General features: G+C 46.3%; 1 protein-coding gene across 1 annotated transcript in view; it reads left to right on the forward strand.

Moving 5' to 3' along the window:
• Positions 1-27,863, forward strand: part of LOC135914138 (uncharacterized) — a 191,044-nt gene that overhangs the window by 89,534 nt on the left and 73,647 nt on the right. Inside the window, exon 7 of the mRNA XM_070528941.1 lies at positions 27,174-27,365. Coding sequence (XP_070385042.1) covers positions 27,174-27,365 — 192 coding nt within the window. The remainder of the gene's footprint in view (positions 1-27,173; positions 27,366-27,863) is intronic.

The raw sequence follows: 27,863 nt of genomic DNA on the forward strand, positions 1-27,863 counted from the left end.
ATTCCTGAATGTTATGCACCTTAACATGAGGCGTAAAAGATAAAGCGTACGAGGCTGAGCTTAAGTTTCCAAGTAATTTTCAATGAAGCGACGATTCTCTTGATATGGACGACAGTACCCTAATCTACGCGCAAATTGCTCTAAACAAACAAAGCAAGAAAACCTTCAGTGGCGATTTAGCGGTAACTGCGAGATATATTAGTTAGCATTACGTCACACCTTTTTGAGCTCCCGGATCCATGATTATAGTGCGTTCGCCACTTTCTAAATGCCCACAAACTCACTCGAACATCGAACCCTTCGAAGAGCTAACTATATCTGATGGTGGTCCGGAGCAGACCACCATCAGTTGCACTACGTAAGCGTCATGTAAAAGAAAGACACCGAACGCCAGACCATGCGAACCGTTTCCTTCGCTGCCTCACTTCTTTTTTTTCCCTGTCCCCAAGGGCGGATTATCCAGGGTCCAAAGAGTTGAAATGAACCGGGCCTTCCGCGCTTAGGGGAACGTCCGAGTGCTTGACCGCCGAGGTGAAGATGACGCTTACTTGTACTCTGTTGTCGGCAAGAAAGGACCAATTTTCGGAGCCAGATGGTTTAAGTTCATGTAACAACGCATATGCGAAGTTAGACAAACGAGGAATGTGAGTGTCACAGACAAAGCGTGCTTGACCTGTGCAAGCAACGTTGTCTTAGAACCCCAGTCATTCGATCCCTTGAACATCTCTGCTCGGAACGGGCAACTTACTGGGGAAATTGCCTTCAGCACGTAGTTGCTGTTGTAATGTTATGGCAGAACGGGGGCTCTCTCTCAGGGTTTAATAGTGTTGCTCCAAAATGACAACTTCCTTGCGTCTCTTGAACTGATCGCCAACTCTGATCCTTTCCTTGCTGCCCATATAATGAACTTTAGAACGCCGGAAGTGGCAAGACATCCTACCTCTCCTCAATCATTGTGGAAGAGGTTGTAGGAGCTCTTGGAACTGAAGACCAAAAAAAAGATTGCTCGCGAGATTGCAAGTACCAAGCACTTCGCTCATCCGGTTGATTCTACAGCTGATTCGAGTCCCAGGGATCAGCTTACAGTGGTCATTCGCCATATCACTAACAATGAGCCTGAAAAACAATTTCTTGGGTTTTTACCCAGAACCAGTAACAATAGGGAAGACCTCGCGCAGTCAACGCTCGACTTCTTACAAAATCTTGAAACTTAACTTCCAATACTGTTGTGGCCAGTCAGACTATGAAATGAGCTATACGGCTGGCAAATACTTCGGCATGAAGGCTCATTTGAAAAAGAAAACAATCCGCAAGCAAATTTTATTCCTTGCCCCGCTTACTCTTCTAACTTTGTCGGGGCGAATGCTATAGATTCTTGTGGGCCGTTAGTTTTTTCGGGCTTGTAAAGGGTATATAAGTTTTCTTTGCCGCGTCTACACATCGCTGGGCAATAGTTGAGGCTCACTTGAAAAAAAATATGTGACAGCGGTAATACGAAAGCAAGTTTCAGACATGCGGTGGCCAGGCCGAGCGGATGCAGCGAGGGCTCTCCTCGCAGCTTCTAAAGAAATTAAAGCCGCCTTGATGAAACTATGTGAACATCATGATGAACGAGCAGAAACAAAGTGTGAAGCAAATTCTTTGCTAAAGGGAATGAAAACGTTGGAAACCGCGCTGGTGGCCGAGTTTTAGGATAGGGTTTTGCAGCGCTTCTTATGTGTCTTAGCACTAAAAAATATGTCGAGGTGCAGACCCTTGGAATGTTTAACTCCCGACGCGAGGCGTTCCAGACCAAATTTCTCATCCAAATCAATTGCAGTTTTCTTCACTTTCGTTAAATTGGCAATGGTTGGAACAAAATTTTTGTCAATAGTGGTTTTAGGTCTTTGTGCGTACAGTTCTTCAGGACCAACAACAATGAAACCTTCTTGGTCCGCAGTAACCAACCTAAGCTCATGCTTGACGAAAAAGCGCGACACACCAGTTAGGTTGTATGACTTACTGGACTGAGGTACAGTTCTCGCGATCACATCAACGCCCTCAGTCACACACCTTGGTCGAAAATCTACAGTGACCCAACAAGAAATGGATCTAGACAAGCTGACCTTTTCCGGAGGCGACAAATCAGGTTCACAGGCAAACTTTGGTCCTTTGCGCATAGTGCTTTCGCTGTTTGCTAGGAGTTGTTGACCGCCGAGCACGAGCACTTTTCCTTGGTCCCGCGTAGTCCCGCATAGATGACTGCTTGGTGTTTTGTTCTCGCGATCACTACACCAAGAAAGCTACCGGTATTTTAAATATTTTTAGGGAATGTGGTAGGTCACGAGTTCAAATCACCTGTTCTCTTCATTTTTCCCGCTTTTTTAAATCTCTTTTATTTTATCACTGTACGGGAACGCTCTTTAAAAAAATTATATATATCCTCAATTATGTATGGCCACACATGTGCAGGACATAAATACCAGATTCTCTAACCGAGTGCCATCCGTTCGGTATAATCGAGCTCAGATTGGTCCACCTTGACTGATAAAATAAGGCACCACTGTAGGTTAAATGAGGCGTGCAAGTCCTGCGGGACCAGTCGTGGTTGCTCAGTTGCTATGGTGTTAGACTGCTGAGCACGAGGTCGCGGGATCGAATACCGGCCGCGGCGGCCGCAATTCTATGGGGGCGAAATGCTGAAACACCCGTGTACTTAGATTTAGGTGCACGTTAAAGAACCCCAGGTGGTCGAAATTTCCGGAGTCCTCCACTTAGGCGTGCCTCATGATCAGAATGTTGTTTTGTCACGTAAAACCCCATAAGTTAATTTTTTTCATTTCACTCCTGCGGGGACGGTAGGGTATCCGCCTCCCGTGCAAGAGGACCATGTTTAAAATCCCGGTGCCGTGCAATTCCCAACAAGAAAATAAAAAAAAAACGTGTGTTGAGAAAATTGCACCAACAGGCCTGGAGTGCGGCCTGCTCCCGGTGACCAGAACCGGTAACACACTCTGTCACCAGAGCAGGATTGGCCACCGTGGTGCAGTACTTGGCCACAGCCTCCTATATGAATACAACAATCAAACCCCGGCCCTCACTCTCCAGCAGCCGTGAAGCAACTGACCACGGTGGCGGTCAGATCTGCGACGAAGCAGTGGGTGCTAAGAATACCTGGCTTCGGACAGGCCGCCATTGGAATCTGAACCTTGCAACGTTTAACGTTAGAACGTTATCTAGTGAGGCGAGTCTAGCAGTGTTATTAGAGGAATTAGAGTATAGTAAATTGGATATAATGGGGCTCAGTGAGGTTAGGAGCACAAAAGAAGCAGATACAGTGCTAAAAAGCGGGCACGTACTGTACTACCGGGGCTTAGCGGAGAGACGAGAACTAGGAGTCGGATTCCTGATTAATAAGAAAATAGCTGGTAACCTACAGGAATTCTATAGCATTAACGAGAGGGTGGCAGGTCTTGTTGTGAAACTTAATTAGAGGTACAAATTGAAGGTAGTACAAGTCTACGCCCCTACATCCAGTCACGATGACCAAGAAGTCCAAAGCTTTTATGAAGACGTTGAATCGGCGATGGGAAAAGTCAAAACAAAATACACTATACTGATGGGCGAGTTCAATGCCAGGGTAAGCAAGAAGCAGGCTGGAGGCAAGTCAGTGGGGGAATATGGCATGGGTTCTAGGAATAACAGAGGAGAGTTATTAGTAGAGTTTGCAGAACAGAATAATATGCGGACAATGAATACCGTTTTCCGCAAGCGGGTTAGCCGAAGGGGGACGTGGAGGAGCCCGAATGGTGAGACTAGAAATGAAATCGACTTCATACTCTGCGCTAACCCTGGCATCATACAAGATGTAGACGTGCTCGGCAAGGTGCGCTGCAGTGACCATAGGATTGACTTGAGGAGAGAACGGAAGGAAACGGTACATAAGAAGCCAATCAATGAGTTAGCGGTAAGAGGGAAACTAGAGGAATTCCGGATCAAGCTACAGAACAGGTATTTGGCTTTAACTCAGGAAGAGAACCTTAGTGTTGAAGCAATGAACGACAATCTTATGGGCATCATTAAGGAGTGCGCAATAGAAGTCGGTGGTAACGCCGTTAGACAGGAAACCAGTAAGCTATCGCAGGAGACAAAACATCTGATCAAGAAAGGCCAATGTATGAAAGCCTCTAACCCTACAGCTAGAATAGAACTGGCAGAACTTTCTAAGTTAATCAACAAGCGTAAGACAGCGGGCATAAGGAACTATAATATGGATAGAATTAAACAGGCTCTCAGGAACGGAGGAAGCCTAAAAGCAGTGAACAAACTAGGAATAGGCAAGAATCAGATGTGTGTGTTAAGAGACAAAGCCGGCAATATCATTACTAATATGGATGAGATAGTACAAGTGGCTTAGGAGTTCTATAGAGATTTTTACAGTCCCACTGGCACCCACGAAGGTAGGGGAAGAGAGAATAGCCTAGAGGAATTCGAAATCCCACAGGTAACGCCAGAAGTAAAGAAAGCCTTAGGAGCTATGCAAAGGGGGAAGGCAGCTGGGGAGGATAAGGTAACAGCAGATTTGTTGAAGGATGGTGGGAACACTGTCCTAGAAAGATTGGCCGCCCTATATACACAATGCCTCATGACCTCGAACGTATCGGAATCTTGGAGGAACTCTAACATAATCCTAATCCATAAGAAAGGGGACGCCAAAGACTTGAAAAATTATAGACTGATCAGCTTACTGTCCGTTGCCTACAAAGTATTTACTAAGGTAATCGCAAACAGAATCAGGGACACCTTATTCTTCTGCCAACCAAAGGACCAGGCAGGATTCCGTAAAGACTACTCAACAATAGACCATATTCACACTATCAATCAAGTGATAGGGAAATGTGCAGAATATAACCAACCCTTATATATAGCTTTCATGGATTACGAGAAAGCGTTTGATACAGTCGAAAACTAAGCAGTCATGGAGCCATTACGGAATCAGGATGTAAATGAGCCATATGTAAAAATACTGGAAGATATCTATAGTGGCTCCACAGCCACCATAGTCCTCCACAAAGAAAGCAACAGAATTCCAATAATGAAAGGCGTCAGGCAGGGAGATACGATCTCTCCAATGTTATTCACAGCATGTTTGCAGGAGGTGTTCAGAGACCTGGAGTGAGAAGCATTCGGGATAAAAGTTGATGGAGAATACCTGACCTGGAGAGGCTGTTGTAATCTCAGTGCTGACACCCGTTGTTGCAATCGCACCGCTGGCACGAGTTGCAAATGGGTCGCAAGCCCCAAGGGTAGCATTGGCCTGGTGGCCTGGGGCACAACTGGAAGCATCCGAAGGTCCGAGCAAAGCATGAGCTGACTGCTAACAGAACAACTTGTTCATTCTAGCATCGCAAAAGAGCGGCCGGTCAGGTCGACTGAAGTGGAGAGACGGGAGAGCACGCTACTCGACGGAAGAATTCGGGGCCTCTCTCTGGGCGTCCGGTGGCAGCTGCTTTTATACTCTCGGAGTTGAGGGCAAGAAGGAACGTCACGGGATGAGGCCACGTGACGACGGGGCACGGACAAGCTGAGAGACATGTTGAGACGAGTGTAGTGACGCATCAGCCGGGCCGGCGCCGGTCAGACCTCCTCGCTTCACACTTGGGGAGCTCCTCTCCCCGGCTGCCCCGCTTTGACAAATGTGGGCACCAACATGCACACACACACACACGCATACTTGAAGACACGTGGCACTGAAACATGCCTGGACGCGCTTGGCGGGGAGGCGTTGCGGCGGCGCGGAACGGGCCAAAATGTCCGCCGCTTTGAATGAAGCCCCGGAGTCCGTTGCTTCCGCCCCGGCTATACCGCGCGTCGTAGGCGAAACTTAACGAGGCAAAGCAGATGAGTGCGTCTGAAAATTAATCTGTAGAAAGCTAATGTAATGTTTAACAGTCTCGGAAGAGAACAGCAGTTTACGATAGGTAGCGAGGCACTGGAATGGTAAGGGAATACATCTACTTGGGGCAGGTAGTACCACGGATCCGGATCATGGGACTGAAATAACCAGAAGAATAAGATTGGGTTGGGGTGCGTTTGGCAGGCATTCTCAAATCATGAACAGCAGATTGCCAGTATCCCTCAAGAGGAAAGTGTATAACTGCTGTGTGTTACCAGTACTCACAGGAGGCTTAGGAAAATGGTTCTGCTGAAATTGAGGATGGCGCAACGAGCTATGGAAAGAAGAATGATGGGTGTAACATTAGGGGTAAGAAGAGAGCAGATTGGGTGAGGGAACGAACGCGGGTAAATAACATCTTAGTTGAAATCAAGAAAAAGAAATGGGCATGGGCCGGACATGTAATGAGGAGGGATGATAACCGATGGTCATTAAGGGTTACGGACGGGATTCCAAGGGAAGGGAAGCGTAGCATGGGGCGTCAGAAAGTTAGGTGGGCGGATGACAGTAAGACGTTCGCAGGGACAACTTGGTCACGATTAGTACATGACCGGGGTAGTTGGAGAAGTATGGGAGAGGCCTTTGCCCTGCAGTGGGCGTAACTAGGCTGATGATGATGATGAAAAGAACACGAACCTTCACTAAACAAACGTAATGCATCACATTTACCGTCACACTGTTTCAATTGTGGTTGTAAACATTTCTTTGAAGACACAAAAATTATTTCCAGACACAAATGCCATACCACACGGGAAATTATCGAGGCATTCTCATATCAAAAGTTTAGGAGACACTTGCGTTAGCCATGCATCGTGGTCTCTGTTAGATTGCGAATTTCAGTAGCTTCGCAATACGTGTACTAATCTGAAGTAATCTTTTTTTGTTTCCTTCTTTGACTTCCATACCTCCTGATATGAGTAACTGATGTTTTTTTACCTGGTCATGCTCTTATGCTGCGGTTTTTGCAACCACATATACATATGTGCTTCGTTTTAATAAAAATTTCGGTGAGAGTTAGCACTCGTCCTGTCTGCTCCTTTCTGTGTCCGTGTTCACTTTGCGCTACAAGCCAAGACCATGTTACCGTATCAACTCGCCCAACTGTCTATCCTTCTGCATTACATTTCTTCCTTCACACCACGCATGAGAACGCGGACTTTCTTCTCCTCAGGCATATCCGGGCCGGCGTGGTGGAGCAGATGGTTAATTTCTTCCGTAAATATGCAACGTTCTCGTTACGTAGCTGCACTCTGGCGTCCAGCATGGCGTTCCTTGCGCACGATGCTCGTAAAGGTGCGCAGGAAGCCGCTACGGAACAGGTCCCATGTTGTCAAGGTCGACTCCCTGTTCTCAAACCACGTTCTTGCGGCGTCTTCTAAGGCAAAGCATACATGCCGCAGCTTGTCTTTGGAGTCCCAGTTGTCGAAAGTCGCGATTCGTTCGTAGGTCTCCAGCCAGATTGCATTCAGAATATAGCAGGTTCGGTCACAGCCAGTGAATGGAACCAGCGATAACATTGAAGAAAAGCCCGACACATGCAAGCGCATCCTGCGCTGTGCGATAACATTTTTAGGCGGTGAAACGTGTCGCCCGATGAAGATAAGTACACGTGTCCTTACTTTCTACACTGTGATGAAGTAGACAATTTTTGTAAAAATGAATATTTATTCTGCACTTTAATAGCAGAAAAGACGTCTGCAATATGATGTGTTTCCTTCTCTTCTAAAAGCCTGCAAAAATGTAACTTTATTACCTGTTTAAAAGTGAATGATCTGTGCATAAATGAAACTATGTATGGTTTTTTATTAGGGAATATCATTAAAAACATTTACCCTTGTTTTAGCATGAGCCAACTAGCCCGAGATATCTTAATTCTGTCTATGTCTCTTCGTCTCCTGGTATAGTTCAATTCCGATGAAAAACTGTGGACCTGCTCTGCGAGAAAGTTGATGCCCAGGCGATGTTCATAAATACACGGGCTATTCTTGGAGTAAATGATATGCAGATCCCATGCACTGTGGGAATCGACGTAAGCGAAGCTTTCCGTGCTGGATGCTTTCATTGACGATAATTACCGGTGAGGTTGACAGCTAAAGATTCATTTCTTCAACGTTCAGGCTAACACGAGAGTCTTGAGTCAATGTTAAACGTTACCTTGCGTACACCGCTGCTGTTCGTCTGCGTAGAACACAGAATACACAGTGAGAGGCGTTTTTGAAACTCATTGCACAACCTCATTATTTTTGTCGGTGGAACCTCCTTTTGAGACGAGCCACATGCATGGCAGAATTGTTCGTGTCCTCCCCAAGCATGCCTGTTGATCCCGAGTGCCAACATGGCCATGTGTTCTCCTCCAGGCGTTCTGCGATCACAAAGGGACCGTCAAGTTTGGTGTCTCGCTTCTTGGCCGGCGGCCAACTACCTCGTTGGACCCACGGCTCGTCTCCTATCTGGTGCTGCGGCGCGGGACGATGACGACGGTCGTAATGACGAATTTCAACGTAATGGGCTCTCGTGCCACTCTTGCGAGCTTCTCTAATATTCTGGCATGATGTATGTCACCCGGCGGGGCGTACAAGCCTGATCACCGTATCCAAGTTGAGCATCCTACATCTGGGCAGCTGGCCACAGACTATTTAGTACGGCGATGTGCCGCCTGAGCTCTGTTACGAAGTGTTCACTGAGTAAGCAGCAGCCTAGAGATGTTCATTCCAGCCTGCTTCTCCCCACTTACTATTGATGTAGTAAGGAGCCAAACGTGCTTGAATTGTCTGATTCGCTCTTTCCGTCAGGTCGTTTCCTGGCGCATGGCGCACTGAGGCATAGTGGCGTTCAATTCTTGATTGGCGTAGGTTGGCGCGGAGTTCGTAACTGCGGGAGGTGGGTGTGCCATTCCATATTAATTTGTTCGGAAGACGATGCCTCAGTTCTATACTGTCTCTGTAAAATCTTCTAACCTAAGTAGTTGTCAGAGAAAACACGGCAGCTACGTCCACGGCTTTGGAGAAGTGCGCAACAGCAATCAGAATGTGGCTATTACCAGCCGCTGTCTATGGTAGGGGACTAACATGGGCGATGCCAACCGTGTCAAATATACTAGCCTAGCCTGGCAGCCTGGAAGCCACTTGTGTCGCTGTCATACTTCGCAGGCAGCACTTAATGGCGAATACTCCCAAATTTGGGCCACCAGAAGCGCTCCTCTACATTTTTTTTTCAGCGTCGCTCGCTGGCCTGTGTCCGCCTTCAAGTGTGTTGAGCACGGCGTGAAGAATACCAGAACACAACGAAGCAGGAATGACCAGAAGGTGTTCTTCACCTTGCGACTTATTCTTCCATTGACGACGATAGAGAGTTGCGTCAGGCATGACAAATTTGTTGCGGTTTTGCGCGTCCACAATTGCAGCTATCGTATCCACCACATCCGTGTCTTGGCGTTGGGCCTTGGTGACGTGGTAACGTGGTAACGTAAAAAATGAGATCCAGGCTTCCTTCATTCCATACGAGTCATCCGCGCTAGGATTTCACGACCATGCGTCAACCAGTTGGTTTAAAGTACCGGAGCGATGTCTGCCGCTGTGGCTATGCTCTTGCAGTCGTATTACCCAGGGTGCGAACTTATGCTTCAGGTGCTGCTTTGAGGACATCCAAGAAATTGCTGAATTGTCTGTTACCTCCGTGATCTGGCGACCTAGCACATAGTGTGCACCTTTGTCGGCAACTCGCCCCGCTACGACTAGGCGTTCTAGCTCGTTCGAGTGGTAGTGACGTTGAACACCTGAAAGTTTTCGGCTTGTTTAGGTGAAAACATCTCTAGAACCATCTTGGTCGCGCTGGAGAAGTACTGCTCCGAGTCGCACCTGGCTAGCGTCTTTGTGCACCTCTATCGTCCAATCTTCATTGAAGTGGGTCAGTACAGGAAAATCTGTCACATGATGTTTGAGACATTGGAACGCACATTCCTTTGATTGAACCTATTTAAACAGAGCTTCTTTCTTGAGCAACTCTGTAAGGGAAATAGCTGTCGACACGAAGTTAGCAACAACCTTTCGCAGGTAAGACACGACGCCCGAAAACGACTCTGGCTGTTTAATGTACGGCGGAGTGGAGAAGTTTGAATTGATGGATGAATGGATGAATACAACTTTCTTGTTCGTCCGGCAAGGTTTAACGCGACCCGGGCTCAGGTCTCCGACGGAGGAACGTCAAGGCCCGGCCTCAACGCCGCCTCACGGGCTTGCTGGACTGCCCACGTCTGGATTCCGAGGTCTGAGCTGCGCAGAGCGGCAGCCCACCTCGGCGACAAGGTCTCCAGAGTAACTGCCATCCCTCCTATAACTACATTGCACTCCCACAGCATGTGTTTGAGTGTTGCTGGTCCTTCCTGGCACAATTTGCACGTGTCGTCCTGATGCTTATCTGGGAATATACGTTTGAGACGGAATGGATTAGGGAACGTGTTTGTCTGGAGTTGTCGCCAGGCGACGGCCTGCCTCCTGTTCAATTCGGGACTCGGCGGTGGGTATATCCTTCTGGCGTTCAAGTATGCACTGGTGATGTCGTTGTATCTTGTGAGCCTGTCCCGTTCTGCTCGAGAAGCGTTCGCTATCGTGCGAGTGGCGTTGCCCTGTTCGGCGCGGCGGGTCATGTCTCGCGCCGTCCGCTGCGCCGTCTCGTTGAGGTTCGGGAGCGCGTCGCCTTCCGTGGTGACGTGCGCGGGGAACCATATGATCCTCGAGCTCGCGGTTTTGGATCTGCCCGCTTTGGCCAGCATGGACATGGCTTCTTTGGAAATTCGACCTTTGGCATAATTCTTTACTGCCGTTTGCGAGTCACTTTGTACGACTTCGCATTCCTGTTCTGTGAGGGCCAGCGCAATCGCTACTTCCTCCGCTATTTCTGAGTGTTTGGTGTATACACTGCATGTTCTGATTTTTGATCCTGCGTCTATGACTACGGCGGCGTATGTTTGGCCGTTCGCATATTCGGCTGCGTCGACAAAGCGCGCGTTTCTGTCCCTGCCGAATGAACGGAGCAGAGGCTCGGCTCTTGCCTTTCGTCTACCTCGGTTCTAATCGGGGTGCACGTTTCTTGGGATGGTTGCCACCGTAATGGTCTCTCTGATTTTGTTGGGCATTTGAATTTTCTGGCCGTGCTGGTTGTGGTACGTTATGCCTAGCGTGTTCATAATGTGTCTTCCCGTCGTGGTGGTCGACAGGCGTTCGAGCTGCGAGATGCGTTGTGCTTCGGCTATTTCTTCTATGGTGTTGTATATGCCCAGCTGAGTCAGGAGCTCGGTGCTCGTCGATTCCGGTAGGCCCAGGGCTATCTTGTACGTTTTCCTTATGAGCGCGTTAATCTTGTTCTTTTCCGCGACGTACCAATTGTGGTAGGCGGCTACATAGGCGATGTGGCTGACAACGAATGAGTGGATCAGTCGAATGACGTTGTCTTCCTTCATGCCCGCGTGTCTATTGGTTATTCTCTTTATGAGTCTCGTGGCGCTGATGACTTTGCCTTCGATCTTCCTCACGGTTTCACCGTTAGCTCCGTTGGCCTCAATGATCATTCCGAGGATTTTGATCTTGTTTACTTTGGGGATTGCGTTTCCTTCTTGGGTGTACAGGCCGATTTCCTCGTACTCCCGGGGTCCTGTGTAGCTCTTTGGTGGCATGCCTCTGCGCGTGGGCCGGCAAAGGAGTAGTTCGGACTTGCTCGGGGAGCATTTGAGGCCCGTTCCTTGGAGGTACTCTTCCGCTTTTTTAATGGCCGTTTGTAGTGCGTGTTCAATTTGCCCATAACTGCCGCGGTCTGCCCATATCGTTATATCGTCTGCATATATAGCGTGGTCGATTCCTTCGATTTCGCGTAGTTTGCTGGGGAGACCCAGCATGACTAAGTTGGAAAGGAGCGGAGATATAACTGAGCCCTGGGGGGTACCTGCACTTCCCTGGGCTCGTTCTTCGGACTCGAGGTCGTCAACCGTGAGGGTGGCTTTGCGATCGTTCAGAAAGTCCCTCACGTAGTTGTAGGACCTTTCCCCCAGGTTCAGAAGGATAGACTTGTGAGCGACTGGCTGAAATCCTTTCAGGTCGATCCTGGGCTCGTTTCTCAGAGATGGAATAACCGAACGCGGGTTGGCTGTAAGTCAAAATTGGCATTTCTCACGGTTTAGCCGGCATTCTGCCTTGTAGAGCATCTCAAGAGCTTTATCTAAATTCCGAAGTTGTTCTTCATTTGCTGCACCGACAACTAAGAGCTCATATAGGTTTACAAGACAGCCATGATCCTTAAGCAGGCGTAGCACGGCGTTCATAGCGCGCTGGAGCATGCTGGGAACTGTCCCAAAACGGAATGGCATACTCGTAAAGCCCTGATGAGCAATGGAACGTGGTTTCAAATTTGCCTTCTTCTGCGACATTGCTTTGCGAATACCCAGCTTGCTATCTAACGACGAAAATAATTTTGCATTTCGCATTGTAATAATGGCAGAAACGATGAGGGGCAGTAGGTGGAGATAGTATGCTTGTTGAGCTCTATAATCAGCACGGAATTCTTTCGCAGAGCACTGTCAGCTCTCAGATACCGTCGATGCGAATTGGCACCAATGGTGACCTGCTGCTCTGGTGTCGCGTTTGCTGTCTTGTAATGTGCAATCCATCGATAATCCATTGGCTAGTGTCACCAACGGAGGAGCGTCCACATTACAGTAGGGGAGCTGGCCAGGTAGCACACGGCTTCGTAGTGGCAGGCCCGTGCTGTCTATCCGTGTCCTCAGCTTTTAGCATTACCGTCTGAGTGAACATGTAGCGGCATTCAAAGTATCCTTCCCAGACTTGTGTGACATGTGAATAACCGGACATTCCATTACATTTCACGACAGGAAGACATCCTATTCCCCAGTCGTAATCAGCTACAAGCCTTCCTAAGTGTCGTCGAGTACGTCGACTCGTCGGGGCTCTCGGCGAGACTCTAAGAAATTTCTTCAAAGACGAATAGCCTAATAGCTATTGACCACCTCGGGCCTCCTGATCCGCCTCAACTTCGCTTCTGCTGGGCCACCTCCTATTGTCTATCACCAGTCCACTCCTCCGGTCGAAGCGACTGGGCCTTCCCGGATGGGCTGCTCCGCTGCTGCCATGGCGACTATCTATCTGTCTCCCTCCTTCTATCTCCTTCACTCCCATATCCATCTCCCTGCTGGCGCTGAGCCGTGCTCCCACAAGGGTTGCAGAAGATAGTGCCTGCCTTGCCTCCTTTCCCCACAAGAACCACTTCTCTCTCTACAGTTTTTTTTAGTTATCCAGCCCAAAACTCGCTCATCGTTTTCTATGTGCACATGGTTAATTACTCGTATGTGTTCCAAGCAGAAACCATTTGCGAGTATCACCTCTACGTCGTCTTATGCACTTATTTTGAATTCGGTATTGTTCAGGTGGAGTATTTGTGAAAATAGGTAAGGCTCAATGAGGTAACAATTTTCGACTCAATGAGGCAGCAGAAACTACCACGCACTTTCGTCAATGCAATGGAACAATTATAAGTATCAATCTAGAAAGAAAGTGCGAAATAAGACCCAGTAAGTAAAAACTCTTACAATATAAGCTCGTCAATCAAATATGCGGCTGCAGGTACCGTAAGGTATGCGTGGAGGAATGAACTTTATTTGCGCACAGCAAATTTGAGACCTAGGCCTCTCTATCTAGATGACGGCCTCCAGCCCTCGTGCCCTGGCGACATCTTCGGCCTGCTGGAGTGCCTTTAGTTGGTCTTTCGGTGCACAGCTAAGCAACGCGGTCTCCCACTGCTCTGCGGTCTTGTTTATTTTATTCTGCGTGGGTGTCCAAGGACAAGCCCAAACCATATGTTGTAGCTCCGCCCTTTCTTGACAGAATCTAGATCTATCCGTGCAAAGGTCCGGGTAGTAGCAGTGGTAGGCCACCGGGTTGGGATATGTAACTGTTTGTAAGAGGTGCCATGCCGTCGCGTGCCGTGTCCTCAGCGAGGAGTGTGCGGGGTAGAAATGGACCCTTCCCAATTTATATTGTCTGGTGATCTCGTTAAAGCTGGTCATCCGGTCTCTCTCCGTTTCAAATATATGTTGCGTGTCACCTGCTCGGCCTGTAAGTTCTCGAGCCAGGTTGCGCGCTATTTCGTTCCCGGGAAGGGAGGAGTGTGCGGGTGCTCATATAATTTGATTGTCGCGATCTTCACGAAAGTTTAAAATTCTCAGCGCTTCCGGCAAGATTCTTCCTTTAGCATAGTTCTTGACGGCTGTCTGCAGTCGCTTACTACGATGTTAGCTTCCGTGGAGGCTGTTGCCAGTGCTAAGGCAGCCTCCTCCGCCACCTCCGACTTCCCTGTTTTTACCGTCCCACTAACTCTGCGGTCACCCTCTAGACTCGTACCAACTATCGACATAGTCTGTGTATTTGCGTACTACGCCGCATCCACATAGACCACGTCCCTGGCATTACGGAATCTTTTGTGGAGAGCGCTCGCTATTGCCTTTCTTCGATATTGGTGAACCTGCGGGCGCATGTTTCTGCGAATCGGGGGTATTGATAGATGTTTCTTTATTTTCCTTGGGATGTCTCTCCGCACTCCGTGCTGTGCTTCGTAGGTTATTCCGACGTCATCTAAGATGTGTCTTCCCATCGAACTCTCTGTAAGCCTTTCATTCTGCGCTACTCTATGGGCCTTAGTAAGTTCGTCTAGTGTGTTGTGCACGCCGAGCGCGAAGAATTTCTCGTTTGACGTATTTTCCGGAAGTCCCAAGGCTTGTTTATGCGCCCTTCTAATAATGCATTCTATCTTGGCTTTCTGCGCAGCGTAGAGCTTGAGGCAAGGGACCACTTATACAATACGACTGATTAAGAATGTTTCTATTAATCGGATGAGATTGTGCTCTTTCATGCCATAGTGCCTGTTGGATATCCGCTTTACTAGTCTGATTGTTTGGTGAACACTATTGGCAAGTAGTGTAATTGTTTCTCCGTTATGGCCGTTTTCGGATATGCGGAGACCCAGTATTCTCACGCTCTCCACTATCGGTAGCGTAGTGCCTTCTACTGTGACCACAATGCCCGGTTTTTCCCTCATGCTTTTTCGACCCAGGCATGTGGGTCTACAGAGCAGAAGTTCTTATTTTGCCGAGGAGCATCTCAGTCCCTTCTCTCTGATGTAGTCTTCTACCGTGTTTACTACTGTTTGAAGGATCTCTTCCATATGTTTATTGCTTCGACCCGCCATCCAAGGGGTGATGAGGTCTGTGTATAGGTTGTGTCCGAGTCGTATCTTTTCGAGTCTCGCAGGAAGACCGATCATTGCCACGTTGAATAGAAAGGGAGATAGGACTGAACCCTGCGGGGTACCCCTATTACCTAGTTTGAGCGCCTCTGATTTGGATTCTCTAATTGAACTCTTTGCGGTACGATCCGTCAAGAAGTCTTTGATGTTGCGTATATTTTACGTCCTACATCCAGCTTTTGGAGATATTGTAGTATTGCCTTGTGAGTGACGGTGTCAAAGGCTTTAGTTAGATCGAGACCTGGTATTGCCTTGGTGTCTAGAGTTTTCTCACCCGCATCTATGATCTGATATTTTAGTTTGAGCATAATACCTTTCGTCGATAAGTTGGGTCGAAATCCAAGCATGGTATGTGGGTAAAGTCCTTCATCATCCATGTATCTGGTGAGGCGTGTGAGAACCACATGTTCGATAAGTTTACCGACGCAGGATGTTAGCGATTTTGTCCTTAAGTTCGTCAGTTGTGGTTTCTTTCCAAGCTTCGGTATAAAATTGATTTGGGCTGATTTCCATTAACTTAGAATGCCACCTTGCTCCCAGCAGTTATTCATGTAGTCTGTGTGAGCTCGGATGGATACAACTTCAAGGTCCTTGAGTGTTTTGTAGCTTATCCCACCAGGTCCTGGTGCAAATTTCAGGTTGAGCCTGGTAAGTTCATATCTGACTTCTGCCTCCATAATAGGGGCATCAACATCAGGATTCTCGTTACCAAGGTAATGCGGGAGTCGTTCTCTATCCGCATCTCCAATGTATATTTTTGGAGCTCTCGAAAGAGCTCTTCTTCTTTCCCGTCGTAACCTTCTGTAAGTTGTGTCTTTGTCCGGATTTGTACTGCCGGGATCCAAGAGGCATCGGAGAATGTTCCAGGTCTTGGACATTCTCATTTGCCTTTCCATCAAGTCGCACGTGGCTTCCCACTTTTGCTGGGTTAACCTATTTGCATATTTCTCGATTTCCTTGTTTAATTCCACAATTCTCTTCCTTAATTTCCGATTATGATTTTGCTTTTTCCGTCTTTTCAGCATACTACCTTTCGCTTTCCACATGTGCAATAATCTGCTATCCATCTCCTCTATACCTGCCTCCTCTGGAAGAGTTTTGGTAGCTCGTGTGATGCCTTCTTGTAGATATTGCGCCCGTTTCTCAATGTTCGTTATAGTGTCTTCCGCATCTTCTTGTCGGATTTTGCGGAAAGAGTCTCATTCTACAAGTTTCGGTTCTCTACCCCTCTTTTTCGTTGGGCCTGCTTTTACCGTTGTGACGACGGTGTAGTGGTCACTACCTAAGCATTTCTGCATGTTTGTCCATTGAGAATCTGCTACATTCTTCGTAAATGTGAGATCATGTGTCGTGTCATTGGTTACGCTATTTCCTATTCTGGTTGGTGCCTGAGGGTCAGTTACAAGCGTTATTTCTTCGTGCTGCGCGTCTGCCCATAGGCTTCGGCCCTTAATGTTCACTATGCTGTAACACCAAGCCGCGTGTGGCGCGTTAACGTCGAGGGCCACGCCTAGCGCCTGCTTGTGCGCTACGCTCAACACATTGCGGAAGACTGGGCCGAATTTGCGCTTTTGTACGGGTGGACTGTATAAGTTAAGAATAAATAGACTTCCCTCTTCTTTATGGGAGGCGAGTATTTCAATTAGGGCGTGGTCTATGCCGCGCAGACCGGTATTGTGCTCGACAGCCGAGGTTTATGTGTATCAGCGTCGTGACGGTTGCCTTCTCGCCGGAAGCACTGATTTATACTCCGATAATTTTGCCATACCCTCTGTCCCCTGCAGGGCGATGATATCTGGCGTCGCCTTACTTGTTACGAACTGCTGCAAGTTTCCTCGCTTGCGACGATACCTGTGGCAGTTCCATTGCCAAATCTCGTATTGGTTACGCGGCGCCATGTTGATTAATCTGTTCTTCCCCGGTGGCCTTGCTATATTCTACCACATTTGGTCTGCTATACGGTTTGCTTTTAACCGATCCTGCGCCTGCCGGCCGAATGTCCTTTGATGTGCTTTCTTGTCCCGCTACTCTATTCTTTAATATATCGAATCGTTGCTTGATCTCTACATACATGTTTGTGACTTGTTGGTATAGACCATCAACATTCCCTTAAACGTTTCCATCACCTCGTCGATTGCAAAGATACTCTTTTTTTCAACCGTTCCTTGCACCCTCCTTTTCTGCGGTGGTGCTTCCCCGTTCGCTTGTGCGGGAACGGGCTTTAGAGCTCGAGTGGGCGTCGACGTCGTTCTGGCGGAGAGTGTGTTGCCATTCTTTTTTTGTTGCTGAAGATTCGCGTTTTCTGCCCTCTGCTTATTGATCTCATCTTTAGGCGTTGCATTCTCTCGAGTAATCTGTTCTAACATGTTTGTAATCTGTATCATTTCCTGATAAGCGGCAGACCCCTTAACTTTAGGCGATTCAGTAGAAGTGCCGGAGACCACGCTTACCCAGCTCACCTGTGATTTGCTCCCGTCTCCCCCTCGAATAGTTTTCGAACCGGACCTCGACCTTGATCTCCTCCACAATCTGGTCCTGGACCTGGACCTGGAACGTCGGCGACCGGCTTCCCAGGGCAGGCTTGGGAAGGAAACGGAGCGGTCTCTTGCATAGTTTTTCCTGCTTGTTTCTTCTTTGTCGGTTGAGGGCTGCTTGCGCGTTAGAGTCTTATGGTTGTTGTTGTTGCTCCCCCTGGTTTCTTTGTAGTTGTGGTAGTAGTACTCTTCCAATTCGGCCTCTTCTTCGTCCCTCATCCGGCGCTCCCAGCGGCTTCTTCTGACCAGGTACGGTATCTTGTATCTTGCCTTGCACATCTTGTGTCCCGTGAGGTGGTCTTTGCCGCTCAGCTGGCACTCCACATCGCAGTTGTGATGCTGCAGTGGATTCTTGCACCCACAACCTCGGCAAATCTTGTCTTCAGGGTTGGGGCACATGTGAGCCCTGTTCCCTATTCTTCCACATCCATAGCATACGTCGATGTGCCTTTTATACAAGGAGCATTGGATAATCACATATCTTTGGACGTGAAAACATTCAAATAAAACGATCACGTTGTTTATGTTACCTATTCTCACGGCGTGCAAGACTCCAGGATTGCGTGGCGTGACCAGACTGGTCGCTATGTCTTCCGGACCCTCCTCCTGGGATATTCCTCTCATGAGACCCTTGGATGTGTTATCAAGAGCTGCTCTGTAAGCGCTTGCTTCGAATTCTTGTTCTCCAAGTCGGAGCTTATTGATAGCCCCATATTTCCTGGCCCGGTCCTCAGACGGCGTGCTCAGCACCACTATATTTTCTTTGCTGTTTATGCACATGCTGTCTTTGAAGTTTGTTTATTTCAGACAATTATGTACAGATTTTCCATGGACGCCGGCGAAACGGCAAATAAGTTCCAGACAAAGCGCCAGCTACCTATAAGCACAACCTCAGTGAGAATACAAAAAAAAGAACCGTAAAAAACGGCAATTCATAGTTTAAGAAAGTTAAAAAAGTAGTGGAAACCACATATAACTGCAAGGATACGCAGTATGTGTGAGATATGATGACTTCAAGAGTAATTACACAAACACTAGACGATATAATGAACAACATTGAAAATATAACAATTTCGTACAACGGTGATCATTTGCCTACATAGTTGGTCCCTACTGTAATGAAAATAGGTATGTATGCATAATTTTTTTCAGGGTGAGGACAGAAGTGCTTGTTTCGATAATGGACAATGCATTAGGGTGTTTGTGCAAGAAATCTGGTATTAGGTAATGAAGCTTGTAGGTGCCGTAGTTGTGCGCAGCTTTTCCCTTTTGTAAGACGTATGTCGCAATCGTGGGTGTGTTCTCTTCGATGGTGTTTATTTCCGAAACCAGATGGATCAGATATTCTTTGGTTATATATTACATTAGCTATTTTTTTAGTATATTACCAATAGTCAGGATTTTTGTTTTTTAAATATTGGAGCTGTGTGAAAATGCTAGGGTTCACCGTCGATAATACGTAATACTCTTTTCTGGAGTAGACGTATGCTTTCCATGTTAGTTTTGGTCGTGGTACCCCACACAAGTAGACAGTTATTAATGTGTGACTGTACCAAAGTGAAGTACAGCTTTTTCTTTAACCACACAGGAATGCTTCGAAATTTGCATGTAATACCAAGTCCTTGTGACATATTTGCACGGACAATACTTGTATGCATAGACTAATCTAGGTATTCGTTAAAAAGTATACCAAGATATTTGTACGATGTAACTCGGTCGATTACTTGATTACAATAATGCAAAAAGTTCTCGTCAGGAGCTAGCTTATTACGAGGTCTAAATATAACATACTTCGTTTTTTTATGTTTAATTCTAAACTGTTAATTTTAAGCAATTTTGGCAGTTCCTGCAGCCAATCGTTAGCCTGATCATGTAATGATTTTAATTTCGTGCCGGAAAAGAAAGTGCTGCTGTCGTCTGCATATAATGTTAAATGTGGCGTGTGTGGTAGATTTACGATATCATATACATAAATTACAAAAAGAAATGACCCAAGAGTTGACCCCTGAGGAACGCGGCATGTTATATGCCCCACCCTAAATTTGAAGTCGTTAATGGCAGTGTATTGAACCCGATTTTTAAGGTAGCTTTCAACCACTATTTACTAAACCCACCAATGTAGTTAGCTTGTTTCTGTAACTGCGCATTCCTTAAATTGTATTGCATTTTATCATTCCTTTCACTAAGCATAGAAGTACGATGGCAATCTGTCTTCTCTTGCTTTATAATATGCAAAAATGACCCAATATGCACAATTTTTCATACTGGTGTATAATAATTATTTGCTTTCGATTGTGTGTTTACCCTCTCACTTTATAATTCTCTTTTTGCTTGTATATTTACCCTGTCATTGCTCCTACAGGGTGGACGGTGCTTAGTCAAGCTGCAGAATTCGCAGCTTTTTCGCCGTCTCCCCTTCTTCACAGATATTTTTGTTTGGTGAAAGTAAAGCACTGACTGACTGACCGACTGACCTGGAAAAAAAGAAGATCTAAAGCTACTCCTCTAATACCATGTTTATACAGTTTGTCTAATAATTTGTCGTGCTTTACCGAGTCAAATGCTTTACGGAAATAAAGGAACAAGCCTAAAGTGAACAGTTTGTGCTCGACGTTCGCAATAATCTGATCTTTTGTTTCCAATAGGGCTGCTTCAGTAGATTTTTGTTTTTGAAAGCCATACTGCTGCTTAGTTATTATGTTGTTTTGCTGAAAAACTTGAGAACCTAGCATAAATGGCCTGTTAAAAAAGCTTTTGAGAATATCGGCAAGACCGAGATCGGCCGGTAATTGCCAAGGTCGCCTTTGTCGCCTCCTTTGAACATTGCTGTCACCCTTGCGATCTTTAGTTTATCAGGATACGTTCCGGTGCAAAGAATTAAGTTGAATATGTGAGAGTGGCCGAACAATGGTATGAGAAATCGCTTTTATAGGCTCAGGCTTCGTTTCGTCTATGGGACATGCACTATCATTTTTTTTTAATTTTCTCCAGGTGGTCATGAATCTCTAATTCAGTAGCGGGAGTGAGGAATATCGGCGACACAGCACAACGCCTAATGTATGACGTGCAATCAGTGTTGCTTGTGACGGGGTTGACAGATAACCCGGCTTTAAAAAATTTTCATTAAACTTGTCGACAGGTGCTGTACCTGAGTAATGCGCACCCTGGATCATGAGTTGCGAAATATCATTGGTTGTTTCTGTCGACGTGAGGCTTTTGACAGATCTCCAAATTTTTCTAGAATTATTGCAAACATTTTTAAATTTGTTTTTTTAGTACATGGCTCGAGCTCGCTTTAAATCGGAATTTAAGTTGTTCCTGAGCTTCTTATATTGCAGTAAATAAGGAATGTTCTTTGTTTTTATGAACAAGGCAAACAGCTTATCGCCTTCTCTTATGCGCGTCATAAGGGAGGCGTCAATCCACGGCTTTCCGGACTTCTTATGCGTCTTAAGTTCAACAAGAGGAAATGCCAAGTCATAAAGTCCTTTGACATTTTCTATAAAGGTATCATATGCGACGACAGCGTTAGTCTCTTGTAGTACAGTGCTCCAGTTCGCTTCTTCAACAAGATGCCCAAAAATACTATTTTGTCTCCTGTTATTTTTCTATACAAGATAGGACAATTGTCTTTGAAGCGGTTATGATGGGAACAGCGTGGCGTAAAAAACATAAAAATGGGCAAGTGATTGCTTATTCCTGATGTTAATACACCAGCATCTCATTGAGCAACAGGGTAATTTGTAAAGCACAGGTCAATCAAAGTTTCAGATTTATGACAGTTTCGGAATGACAGTTTGGGAACCAAAATAATAAAATGTGTCAATAAGACGCTGCTTACTGCTGTCCTCTGAGAGTAAGGTGATGTTAAAGTCGCCGGTAACAATGACGGGGAGGCTAATACATAGCAAGTAATGCAAAATCTGTTCAAGGTATGCAAGGACTGAACATTACCCGAAGGAGGTCTGTAAGGTACAAGTAACATTGAATTGGTACATTTTATCAGTAAGCTTTCGCAGTAATGATCTACAGGCGACTTTTCGGATACTATTTCAGACTGAAGATTATTTTGCACATATATTATAACGCCCCTCCTCTCTTGCCACTTCTTGAGACAGAAGCACACGTGTAACCAGCAAAATGCACATTGGCAGATTTATCAGAGGGCCACGTTTCAGTGAAACACAAAAATTCTAACTGATGATTGAGGTGATCCAGCAATGTATCAATCAACGCTTGTTTTATTCGTTCAACTGCGCACATTAAGATGGAGCAAGGAAAGCTGCCTTCCATCTCGCGAAACTTTTAGGTGTCGGGAAGAAGTTGCATCCTAATAGCCACATGTTGGATGATATGTCGCCATAGATTAGTGCATCGTAACAGCGATAGACAGAGAAAAGACCGTCAAATACCTTATCATGTCTTGTCCAGATCTTCCACTGTAGTAATTTTTATAAACCGATCTTTAGAGCTACGCCGCACGAACATTTTGCCGTCTTTGATGCACGCGAACTAAAAATTCATTTCACGCGCCTTTGATTTCATTTCCTAAAACAGTCTTTTGTTCTGGACAGTAAGATCTTCATTGAAGTAAACCTTTGATTCTAGTGTCCTCAAGTCTCTTTTCCTATTGGGCTAAGTATCTCCAGTTAGGCGGGATGAAAAGCGCACCAATACGGGGGCGGGTTTATTACAATTTTCTTTCGCAGGAAGTCGGTGAAGGGCTTCGTTGTCTTCAGCCAAGAACTGTGCAATCTCGAGGTGTTTAGCCAGTTCGTTTAGCATCTCAAAAAGATTTTCATTCGTTTGCTTATGAATTCCATGTACTCCGCTGTCTCTCGGCCGACCCCGGCAGCGTTGCGCAGGCAGCAGTAAATGCGATCCAGCGTGCAGTCCCATACGTTAAGTCCTCCACGTGGACGCACGACAACTCTGTAGTCTTTTTTGGCAGGTTAGGCAGCCTACTTGCTTTGATGATTTGTCGCACCTTGCGTTCGTTCTTCCATTTGTTTTTATTTGTTGCTTCCCCGACGGAGCTTCTTCCCTGCTTCTCGTGTTCCGAACAACCTGGCCCCACCCCTGCATCGCTTCTTTGTGGTTCTTCTAAGTTCACACCAAGCTAATTCTTTTCCGGACTCCTGCGGTTGCATGTCTTCGCATTCCACGCTCACGACTTCAACCATGAAGCAGGGCCTGGGTATCTCCGTCGGCGCGCTAGGCCGAGCTCTCTCAACCACCGCTGCGGCGGAGGCGTTCGAGGCGTCGAGGCGTTCGCGTTAGGCGTAGATCTCGCACCACGTGTAGCGAGAGGAATGAACGATTGACGGCCGAAAAACGCGCCCACCCGGTAGAGAACGGTTTCTTCGGGTCCTTAGCATTTGTTCTTTCGATTATCCGTGGATTTCTCCACAAAATGCGATTTTACGCCAAGAATCATAAGAAAATATCGAGCTGATGCGACATGCTCGGCCCATACACTGAGTGAGCAGAATGGCTGCCATCACTGGCGAGCAAGATTTCATCAAAGAATTTCACGCGATAGATTCTACCCCATACCGGCCCAATTACTACTAGCGAAATTTCAAAAAGCTTTTGTAGCCACGCAAAAAAAAAAAATCTATGCCCCTTACAAGAGCCAACCCATAGTTCACTTTTCACGTTATGACAACTTCAGCGAAGAACTTTGCCTGCTAAATAAAAAAAGATGCACCAAGCTATATTCAAGGTATGGGATCTATTACTGCAAAATAATCTACATCATCCAAAAATCCTGAAACGACCGACTGCAGTGGTGCATGTTTGGCATGTCTGCAACGTGTGTATGCTCCTAAACTCGACATTTGTGCCAACCAAGCGTCAATAATAATCGTGAAAGCCAGAATTGCGCTGACACCATCGACGATTATAGCCAATCAACAGACTAACTCGAAAAGACAAAAGAGCGAACGAACGAGAGAGAGGTAGCTAGAGAGAGGGCGCATTTTGCTTGCAGTCTTCGACCGCCGATCATTGACCTGCCACCGACCAACTCTTAATGTGACTTAAAGAGTTGAAGAAAACTATCCAAATAATGTTTACCCAAATGCGAGTTAACTTCACCTATTTTCTTTTCTTTTAAAAGTTGGGCATAGTTTGGCATCAGTACTGCGATGAGCCCAGGTTCTCACAATATTTTATGACACTAACTGGTCGCGTTATTATGGATATGTTGTCATCGCTAACCAGTAGTTACTTTAAAGGAATATTTTTATAAGTTCTTGCTTGCGTCACTTGTGGAGAAGGCAACCTCAGCCGACCGTTCTGTAACTTTCTGTAGGATGAGCACAGAATAAATATTTCCCAAGACTGATTTGTTAACATGTCGCTCCAAGGAACAAACTTATCGCAGCAACGAATTTAAGCCAAGCTGGTTCCCACAATGCGTTAAAGAGAGGGAAAAGAAATAAAAATAGACTGCGGTAGGTATTTCAACTTGCTTAAAAGTGTTCACTAATGAGCGTGTCACAGCTCGAGCATTTCCCGACTTGTGGGCTATTTCATTCTACTTTACACGGAAAGTTCCATGCGTGCTACCTTCGACGATACAACGAATATGAGGATCTATACTCGTGGTATGCGTTGCATTAGTTGCATCGCGCACCACAATCTTCACTGAGATTGCCTTAACTCTTGTTGCAATGGTGCAATTTAAAAAAAAAAATTATATACTTACTTTTCAGCGTCCTACTTTCTGTAGGACGCTCAAAATTTTCTTCTTTGCGAATGCCGGAGTTTCTCTTGAGGTGACATATCTTGTCACCAGTGAAAATGATTGATGTTAGACGACAGCAGGTGTAAAGAAAACAAGCATTTGCTGGTTAGGATTCTCGTGACGGCTGTTTGCAGCGGTAGTCCTGCTTCATCACTCCGTCGTAGTGAAATGGTTTTGGAGAACGCCCTTTATATTCCAGTGCTTTTGTACAGTTGAATTTTTTAAATAAAATCATACGTTTACGCGAAGATATTACTTGCTTTCATCGCTGAGAGTGATCTCAAATCCTCCCCGTCGCCTTCACATATCCGCCACCGCTTAGGTTCTTACCCTTCTACTTTTTTTTATGTCGCACCGGGTTCCGGCTAAATTAACAATCTACAGCGTGCAATTTACGATGAGAGCAGCAACGAAAAGCTGGATTAGACAGTTTCTGTGTTTCTACATTCTTTACTGCTGGCAGCAAAGAAAAAAAAAACAGACACTCCTTGCATTTTTACATAGTACATGACAATTCAGAGATACCAATGCCGACAGTTTCGTTTGGGACTATATTCCCAATGCAAAAAAAGAAGAACCTGGGGTTCTTTTTTAACAGCGATGAGTAACAGCGATGACCTTTTGGCATGCTTATCATGCATTGTGGCCTGCGAACAAGTAATTATGCACAGTTTAGATGCATTTGTGCTCGTTGCGATACACCTATCTGCAGCTGCGCTAGGAGTGCCTGAAGCTGGTCAGACGAGCAACTCGAGCTGGGATACCAGAATTCGTGTGTCCTACCTGTTTTACCGATATGTCATAGACTGTTTAGGTCTAACGTTAGTGTAAGAGCGCGATTACGCAAAATAGCGTTAATGTGCCGCAAACCAAATTTGCGGAAAGCTAGCTTTAGCAAGCCGTATGATCGCGTTGTTTACGTCCGTGGAATCATATTCAATCACGTTTTTAAATTTCGCGTAACTGCTCTCCTTAAGAAAATGTATTTATTCGCCACACAATGCATGTGCGTTTGAAAACTACGAGAAACAGTGCAATGGCATTCAGGAGCGCGTTGCACTCTTACTTTCTATGTCTGCCGATCGGGGGCGAAATTAGGACTCGCCAGTCATTGGGCCTACCACTCGACCTCGCCGATGGTGGCGCTGCCATTCGTAAAGTCTCTACCAGAAAAGCGTGGACACAGATTATAGCAAGAGGTCAAGAATGTAGGCAACCAAGTACAGGGTGATTGAAGGTGTAAACAGACAGCCAGGAGTGATCAAAAAGAAAGTGAGAGAAAGAGAGACAGCGAATTAGATGCGATGAATGGAAGCAAAAATTCCAGGGGCACTAAGTTATACTTACGTGGATGAATGCGAAAGCATTGCGACCACCGCGCGACGCTTAGACTTGCAGCAACGCAGTGTTATTGGTTAAACGCTAGACTCCTAAGAAAGGTCGTGGGTTGGACTCCTACCAATGGTCGAGGGCTCGACGACTTTTTGGGCCATCGGTGGTCACGCCGACAACTGCGTTGTCTTTCTCGCCTCATGGGCTATACAATGTTGTCGTATTGAAAACACCGCGGAGAATTACAACAGTGACAAGAAAGAAATTAGAAGGGAACATCTGTACTAGGACATAGCGGGCAGGGCCTTGCTATATCGAGACTAGAGCTGGTTGCCTAAAAACAAAAACGTACCGAGGCGAGCATTATTAACAAGATGAGGCATGTGCATACTGCAGCGAAAATTTCGAGGCCACTCAGGACATCCTCGCGGGCTGCGAACGGATTCACCCACCGAGACCCGCAGGTTACGTATATCGTGCACAGTCGATTGGATTTAAAGTGCACGGAAATATCAAATGGCCAACAGTCGAAATGAGCAGGACACGTTTATAGCATCAGCGGAAAAAAGCAAGTTAGAAAGTTATATGACTGCATCTTTTACAGGCATATGTAGTGGTACAAGAATTTTAAATAAAAATATAACGCCAAGGAAATGTATACGAAAATGCTAGACTGAAAAAAACATGTTTAGGATACCGGAATAAATCAAGCAGGATAGGTGACTATTTGTCACCGCCCAGTTTGAAATTGGATGCTAATAAATCATCATCATCATTTGCTTTTTAAGCCTAGGGTGTTAAAAGTGGGAAGTAATTCCGAAAACTCCAGAAAGTTAACCACAATAATGTGTCATCGCAGTTGCCAGAGACTAAGCCAAAGCCACTTTGCAGTCATTTGCTTTGGATGAAATTAATTGTGCAACAGCAATGCCATGCATGTTTGCAAAATTTGTTGCTGGACTACTTTGTTCATGCTTACCAATTGAATACTTGTATGTGCAATTCCAAGACAGGACAAGAGATAGACACAGAAACACAGGACAAGCGCTAACTTTCGAGTTAGCGCTTGTCCTATGCTCTCTGTGCGTCTTAGAATTGCGCTTACCAATATTCAGTTGTTCTGCAGCGCCAAATCCATTTCGAAGCGGGTAGCGCCTACCGCCATCATGCATGCCACGCGATTACGTGAACGTGAACGATTTATGTGAGCTATAGCTGTGTACTGTGTCTTGAAATCATTATTTACAGTGAGCCCCTTCATTTTAGCCTCGCTGCTGAAATCTGCGCTTATCTCTTTTCCCATGCACTTCGAAAGCGAGAAAGCATGGAGCGGCTCCGAAGCATAGGCAAGCTGATCCGAGGCTTATCTTTATCCCTCTCGGTGGGACTCAGCGGGCGCTACTACAATCCGTCACCACGGTCCTCGGCGGTCGCCTCGACAGCAGATTACGGGCTCTTCGCAAATTGCAGTGACTTCTCCGGTCCCTTTTACGATGATCCAGCAAACGTAAGTGTTCGTTAGTAGACGACAAACAGCGCAATTTTCCGGTAACGGAGATTTCCGAGCGTCCGGTGTTCGGGTATACACAACGGCATTCGCTGATTACCGGCTACGCATCACCGCATCACGAGGATAGACAACACAAAACTATGGTCGCGGGTTTTAAAGAACTGATTTCACGAATTCGTACAGAGACGAATGCAAGCTCATGGAAGCTTCGCTATTGCACATTTATTCAAGCCACTCTTTCATAAGCGCGAGTCTATAGTGTTGGTGTCTCCCCTCGTGAGGCGATAGTGCGACGGTGCGCATGCGCAATAAGTGTGCGCAAGTAGCAGGGGGTGGTATGCGAATCAACAGTTACTTGCAGCGCTCGTCCATGTCCACTCTGTTATTTTGAGTCCGTGTGTCATTTTGTGCTAATATACTGTAATTATAACACACGACCAACTAGCCAAGCTGCCGGTTCATTCATAGCGCTGACCAGGCCTACATGGGTGTACG

Source organism: Dermacentor albipictus, unplaced genomic scaffold (genome assembly GCF_038994185.2).
Source record: "Dermacentor albipictus isolate Rhodes 1998 colony unplaced genomic scaffold, USDA_Dalb.pri_finalv2 scaffold_15, whole genome shotgun sequence".
Classification (NCBI taxonomy): domain Eukaryota; kingdom Metazoa; phylum Arthropoda; class Arachnida; order Ixodida; family Ixodidae; genus Dermacentor; species Dermacentor albipictus.